This window comes from Chrysochloris asiatica, unplaced genomic scaffold, assembly GCF_000296735.1.
Source record: "Chrysochloris asiatica unplaced genomic scaffold, ChrAsi1.0 scaffold00113, whole genome shotgun sequence".
In the NCBI taxonomy this organism is placed as follows: domain Eukaryota; kingdom Metazoa; phylum Chordata; class Mammalia; order Afrosoricida; family Chrysochloridae; genus Chrysochloris; species Chrysochloris asiatica.
The window spans coordinates 11,026,094-11,033,618 of NW_006408631.1; the positions used below are offsets into that span (position 1 = coordinate 11,026,094).

Genomic DNA, 7,525 nt, shown 5'->3' on the forward strand with positions numbered 1-7,525 from the left:
ATTCCTCTTCAATTTGTCATTCCCGGCATAGTAAACCATGTGGTTGTCAGATTCAAAATGGCCAATACCAGTCCATTTTAGATCACTAATGCCTAAGAGATCAATGTTTATGCGTTGCATTTCATTTGACAACCTCCAATTTTCCCAGATTCATACTTCGTATATTCCATGTTCTGATTTTCAATGGATGTTTACTGCTGTTTCTCTTCATCTTGAGTTGTGCCCCATCAGCAAATGAAGGTCCTGTGGGCTTTACTCCATTCACATCATCACAGTCAACTCTTACTTTCAGGAGGCAGCTCTTCCCCAGTCTCATTTTGAATGCCTTCCAACCTGAAGGGCTCATTTTCTGGCACTATATCTGTCACTGTTTCTCTGCTATTCATATGGTTTTCAGTGACTAAATATTCAGAAGTAGTTTGTCACTCCTTCTTCCTAGTCTGTGTTCACCTCATCTGAAACCTGTCCACCATGGGTGACCCTGTTGGTATTTAAAATACTGGTGGCATAGCTTTCAGAATTACAGCAACTCACAAGCCACCACAGTACGACAACCTGACAGACGAGTGGTAGAGTGACCTTTTAGGACAGTATAAAACTACTCTATAGCTTTTCTTACACTGTAAATCTTTACAAGAGTAGACAGCCTCATCTTTCTCCTGTGGAGTAGCTGGTAGGTTTGAACCACCAACCTTGTGGTTAGTAGTCCATCATTTAACCTACAGCACCCACCAGGACTCCTGTATGCACACCTATTCCTCATTTATAGACTTTCTCCTTATATGACGTTTTGCAGTCTTTTACAATAGTAAAAAATCTACCATCCAACTATTTTGCCCATTAATGATACATGTCTGTCAGTAATGAAAGCTGAGGTGTGAGGAGAAAGTAATGCTGGTTATGATGGTTAAGGACATGTGTCAGCTTAACTTAGTCACAATTCTCCGTGATCTGGTAGTTATTTTTCCATGAACTTTTTTGTCATTATACTCCATTTTGGGATCTAATCTGGTCATCCTATAATTTGGAACCTAACTATGTTGATAAGCAAGGAATATATATATATATAATAAAAGGAGTGTATATATATAATGAGGAGGCTTAAAAAGTTTGTGGGCAATGGAATTACTAGATGACAGAATTTTTCTACAAACTTTAAAAAAACCCTCTCAAATATATTATACTTGAGCAATGTCTTTGGCTTTAAGGGAAACTTCATACTGCAGTCTGAGATGACTCCAGATAGAATGGTAGGAAGAGACAGGAAGGACACTAACTAGGGACCTGCCTTTACTCCCAAGGTTAACATCAAACACTGGTTGCAATTATGTTAAGTAAATTAACTTATCTGTTCCTATCTATATTACAAGCATTTCATGAAATACTAAATATTCACCATATTTCAATTAAAAAAAAAATCAGTAATAGAAAGACAACCCTTTAGACATCTGTGAATAGATCTAAAATCAGTGCCATTCTCAGTGACAAATAATGAAAGCTATTTACATATAGTATTTATACAATTATCACTTACTCCTTTTAATAAATGTTATCTCACCTTCTTTAGATTCTTTATTTTTTTGTCTATCTCAGGATCTCCAGAAGTTGGCTGAGGGGCAGTATTTCGTGGTGTGTGCTGTGTGACAGGAGCAGGTGCCGTATCTGGACTCTTGTCACTTCTTGCTTCCTATAGGAAAAAAAAATTCTTAAATGAAGTTTTCTAAAATGAAATATTAAAGTATTTCAACTTTACAGTTTTGGTGTATAAAGTGCAAAAACCAAACATGTGATTTTATCTTTTACACTCCACTGTATATATATAAAAAAATATGAATGGAAGGTTTTAAGAAATTATGTAGCATGTACCAATAATCAACAGATAAAATTCAGCTTAAAAATATCCACATTATAATGAGACATCCAAAAACCGTATACCAAAAGGTATAACTGTCCTGAGGAACACTTTGCTTGATCTAGAATTAAAAGTGGTAGAATAAGTAATAACATTTAAAAAATATATTGGTAATATAATAAAATGACTCATGCCTTTTAGTCTGCTATTTTATTACTAATGTATTTTTAATTGTTATTTCTTATTCTATCACTTTAAATTCTGTTTCACTTAAATATTTTAAGATATATAATATGGCTTTTAAGGTCTTAAATTGTTGAAGATTACTAATTTATAATCCAGAGGACAACATTAACAAAAAACATGTTCTGTGGCACTGTGGGTTAATGTGCTAGACTTCAGTGTTGGTTTGAACTACAAGGTCTGTGGTTCAAGCTCATCAGCCACTCCTAGGAAATCCTATACAGGTTCGCTATGGGTCAGAACAGACTCGACGGCACTTAACAGCAACCACTACAATACTTAAAAGGGATTCCTGGTGTAGCGTTGTAGGATAAGCACTGGACTTTTAAGGTCAAGTAGTTCAAGCCCACCAGTTCCTTGGAAACTTTATACAGGGTCACTTTGAGTATGAACTGACTCAATGGCATTTAACAACAACAGTACTTAAGAGTAGATTATTTTACTTGGAATGACTAACGTCCAGTCTATTTAAAGATATTGCTAGAAAGAACTGACTTGATGGCACCTGATAACAACAACTAGAGACAAATGATTTTTTAAGCCCATTATTTTGGCAAAATGGGTTGCATACCTTAAAATAACTGCCTACCAAAAACATGTAAGAAACCAGAAATCAAAAATACAAACATTATCAGCAAGACTTCATAGATGATATAGCAATCAGCTGTTAAAAAATCTACCTCGCCCTGTCAGAATCTCAAAAACTGTGGTCACCATGACATCACCAACCAGACAGTCCCAGGCTAGCTAATCAAACATCACTATACTATCACAATCTGTCAATTATTACATTCATAATAGTTTTTCGACTGCATGTTGTTGTTAAGTGCTGCTGAGTTGGTTCCAACTCATAGGGACTCTGTACAGGGTTTCTGAGGAGTGACCGGTGGGTTGTTTGAACCGCCAACCTATGGTTAGCAGTCCAGTGCTTATCCTACAGCACTACACCAGGACTTCTTCAACTGTATAGTCATATAAAAAATTATCTTAGAATAATCCCATTGTTTGGATACTTCCCAGAGGCTTAATGACCTACAGTAATATAATGAGCAACAAAATGGCTTTGTAATCATGTACGTTTCAGCCTCTCCAGACAAATACATCTTTAAAGATGCAAACTATACCATTCCACGTAGGTCTCAAAAGGGTCTTCAGCAAGTATACTATTACACAATACCATTATGCTCTCAGATTTTAAGGTTAAGATCCAGGTACCACATTATGTATACCGCACTACATAGAAAGTCATAGGCAAACACATATGAAAGACATTTGGGGTATTTAAGTCAACTCCAGCTACATTTTATAATGTAACAATCAAGTCTCTAGGACCCCAGTTCCTTACATTTTTAAGGCTTAAAGGTAAATATAGCTAGCTTTTTTGCACTTTTGTTTTGTCTTGAAGAGACTGTATCCCAAATACCTGTTTTGCAGCTTTCTTGGCCTCATGCTTCCGTTGATTTTTGAGGGCTGTTTTTGATAATGGCTTATCACTTCCAGACTGTGGTTTCATATTCTGAGGTGGTTCATCCTCATGCTATGGATAATGTAAGATAAATTCTTTTGACATGCAGTTCATATTTATTTAAAAAGACATACTACAGCAAGTTATGAAATTTTTGTTTATATAGGATCCATATCAGCAAAGAACACTTTAAAATTTCTATTAGGCGTGATATACTCCAAGAGTTAAGATGAATTTAATTAGGATCTTCCTATAAACTGACATATCTTTCAGTTATATGAGTGGAGAAATTTACTTCTTTTATTTTATCTAAACAATCGACTTTTTCTTAGTACTACCAATAACTCAAGATTCTTATGAAGCTAGATGCCAACAATTACTTCTCTTAAGGTCTTTTTGGATCTGTTGTAGGCTATGCACTAGAACACAAGGTAGAGATGAGTGGCTCAAGGAGGCATAAAAATATCTATTATTTGATAATATATCTAAGTTCTCTGAATGCCTAATTATTAAATAGTGCCTATACATTTCCATTTACTTAGAATAGTCCTAACTTACATCTGTTCTATGGTCCACTTTTTTAATAGTAACAATAATACTGTTGGGTTTTGTTGTATAGCAATCTTGTGCTTTAACATCATCACAGAAACTGACATTAATCAATACTCTGCACAGAGCTCTGAAAGGTTAACATTTTAAAAAGCAGGGCTAGCCCCTTAATGACAAGAATCTGACCAATAACTCTACAATACAAGCAGAGAACTGATAGCCTAAAGACTATAAATGCGTTTTATTTGCCCATCACGTTGTTTTACAAATGGAGACATTTCACATAAATGTTAAGATTTGTCTTGAAACAATCAAACTAGGCCTAAAATCCCCTCTGGAAGCATTTCTATATAGTGACTTGTTGTTGTTACGTGCCATCGTATCGATTCCGACCCATAGCGACCCTGTGTAGGGTTTCCAAGGAGCAGCTGGTGAGTTTGAACCACAGACCTTAAAGTTCAAATGGCTTTGCAGTCTGATGAATTAATCCACAGTGCCACACCTACACCTCTTAAATAGGCCTGTGTTCTCTTGGTCCCTATTCATTTTCTCCCACTCACTTGCCTGACAGGAATGAGGCTTGAGCTCCAATCTATAATTGGTATGTCACATTCAGTTGATCTTTCCTAGAGCTTTTAAAATGTGATTTTAAATTAGCCACACTGTCAAATTAATAATATGAGCTGTTCAGGCTCTTCAACAGCAGGTCCTATATGATTTCTACCCAAGTTTATAGTCTAATAAGGTTCTAATCAAACCAAGAATGTGAGAAAAAGTTCAAGGTTATTTTGTACATGGAAAATGTTTTCTTACTAAAGTAGTAAAACTTAACTTACCAGTTTAGAATTGGTGATTGGTTTATTTCTTAAAGCTGGGGGTCTATAAGCTGTTGCAACTTTAGGTTCCTCATTGGGTACTTCACTTGGAACTGCTTGGTAAGTTATTGTTTTAGCTGGAAATATTCCATCTAAAAATGGCTGCCAAGAAATCTGCCATATTTCTGCATTTGATGGCACATCATACTTGTGTAAGACAGAGCCTGTGTAATGCCAAATCTTATACCCATTATTAACACGTAACCTGGGAGCACATGTGGCTGTTAAAATATGCTCTCCATCTGCGCACCAAGCAAAATACGTAGAATCAGAAGCCACTGGTTTAGAAATAAGTTTGTAGTTTTTAACATCCCACACTTCCATTTGGCCTCTCAGATTTCCAAATCCAGCTAATACTAATATATGTCCATGAGGGCTATAGTAGGCTGCATTACGAGGACCAGTTCCAAAGTCAAATACAGGATCACATTTCAAGTTGAAAATTGTTGCTTTGGCAGGCATAAAACCATAAACAGCACAAAACTCAGAAGAACTCGAATTCCAAACTACATCATATATGGGTCCATTTTTTGCTAGAAAAAGAATATACAACCCAAGTCAGAAAAAAGAATTAAATGAATATAATTACTTACTAGCACAAGTTAAAAAGATATTACAATCAAACAGTAAATTACAAATCTAAAATTCTCAAAATGTTAAAACTAACACATTCTTAAGTGATATATATGGGGATTATATATAATCATACATGCTCTGGTAGTGCAGTGGTTAAGAATAGGGCTGTGAGCCGCAAGGCCAGCAGTTTGAAACTACCAGCTGTTCCGCGGGAAAAAGATGAGGCTTTCTGCTCCAGTAAAGATTTACAGCCTCGGAAACCCTATGCAGGGTCGCTATGCATCAGAACAGACTCTATGGCACATAACAACAACAACAACAATATAATCATAAGTTATTTAAGAACTTCCAATGATCTCAATTTCCTTTAAACATTCTAGCAAAGTAGGCTCACAGAAGCATTGTTGTTGTTAAGTGCCGTTGAGTCGGTTCTGACCCACAGTAATCCTTTAGAGGGTTTCAAAGGAGCGACTGGTGAGCTTGAACTGCCAACCTTGCAGTTCAAACTTACTATACAGTCCAGCACATTAACCCACAGCGCCACACCAAGACTCCTCACAGAAGCATAGGCTGTCATTATTAAAAGCATCTTTCTTGAATAAATACATAAGACAGCATTCTAGACTTGTCATTTCACTTAGATCTACTTTATTCTTTTTCAATTGCATTGTGTTCTGTTATAAACCTTGCTGCATAGTCTCCACAAGTGTACACAAATATATCTACACAAATGAAGCCACTAGGTTAAAGGGTATATTATTTATTTAATAATATATCATTAAAATGCCTTCCAAAGAAACTGTACTAATTCACACTCTTATCAACAGTTTCTGACAATGCAGTTTCCCCGAATCTCACCTATAGTGCATAGTATTATTGTTCGTCAACCTATTAAGTGAAAAAATTTTATCTGATTTTTATTTGTATTTTTCTTTAATAATCTAAGTGTCTGTCAATAAAAATGAGTTTCTTTTTCTGTGGAATTACCTTTACTGTCCTATGACTAATCTCCCTTGTAATTGATCTTTTACTTGATTAACCTGATATATTAAGAAATTTTACTTTTCTCTCATTGTCCAGAAATGTACTTAATTAATGGACTTTTTTCTTCAACTAGTGTAAAAATTTACCATTTTTACATATTCAAATTTAGAATTCTTTTCTTCGAAGACCTCTGAGGCTTCTGTCTTCAGTTTTTATCACTATGTGATTAGAAAAAAAATTCTTCCATATTATCCTCTAGTTATTATAGTTTTGTATAAACTTATTAGACTTGCCTGTTATTTATTTTGTGAAGAGGTAGAGAAATTATTTTTTTGTTCTAAGTGGTTACCCAGTTGTCTTCAAACTAGATATTAAATGATGAGTATTTGCCTGATTGATTAAAATGCTGACTTTATTATATACTAGTACCTATTTGTTGTTGGTAAGTGTCATCAAGTCGGTCCAACTTGAAGTACATATTAGTGCCTATTGAAGGAGCCCTAGCAGCACTATAGGATAACTACTGGACTGCTAACCACAAGATCCACTGTTCAAACCCACCAGTTGCTCCTCAGGACAAAGAGGAAGCTTTTTGTTCCTGCAAAGATTTTATTTGAAAAAAGCTTTCCTTTTGATGGACACAGTTCAGTCTGTACCACACAGTAGCAAACACAAAAAATAACAGACCCTATGAGAAGAAATGGAGTCTTGGTGTGGCACTGTGGGTTAATGCATTGGACTGAAAAGTCGTTTGAACTGCAAGGTCGGCAGTTCAAGCTCAACAATAGCTCCTAGGAAACCCTATACAAGGTTGCTATGGGTCAGAACCAACTTGACGGCACTTAACGAGAAGAAAACATTAAAATTCCTCTGAGAGACAAATAGTGCTCTTCATTATTTATAAAGATGTCATTTCTCTTTAAATTGATGTAAAAATTAAATAATGTTCTTGTACAAATATACATATGGTGTTTTTTTTTT

At 35.4% G+C, this 7,525-nt stretch overlaps 1 protein-coding gene across 3 annotated transcripts in view; it reads right to left on the bottom strand.

Moving 5' to 3' along the window:
- Positions 1–7,525, bottom strand: part of EIF2A (eukaryotic translation initiation factor 2A, 65kDa) — a 50,405-nt gene that overhangs the window by 6,918 nt on the left and 35,962 nt on the right. For all 3 annotated transcript variants that reach the window (XM_006867986.1, XM_006867988.1, XM_006867987.1), the window contains 3 exons: positions 4,946–5,517; positions 3,519–3,632; positions 1,559–1,687 (listed from right to left, as the gene is read on the bottom strand). In XM_006867986.1, coding sequence (XP_006868048.1) covers positions 1,559–1,687; positions 3,519–3,632; positions 4,946–5,517 — 815 coding nt within the window. The remainder of the gene's footprint in view (positions 1–1,558; positions 1,688–3,518; positions 3,633–4,945; positions 5,518–7,525) is intronic.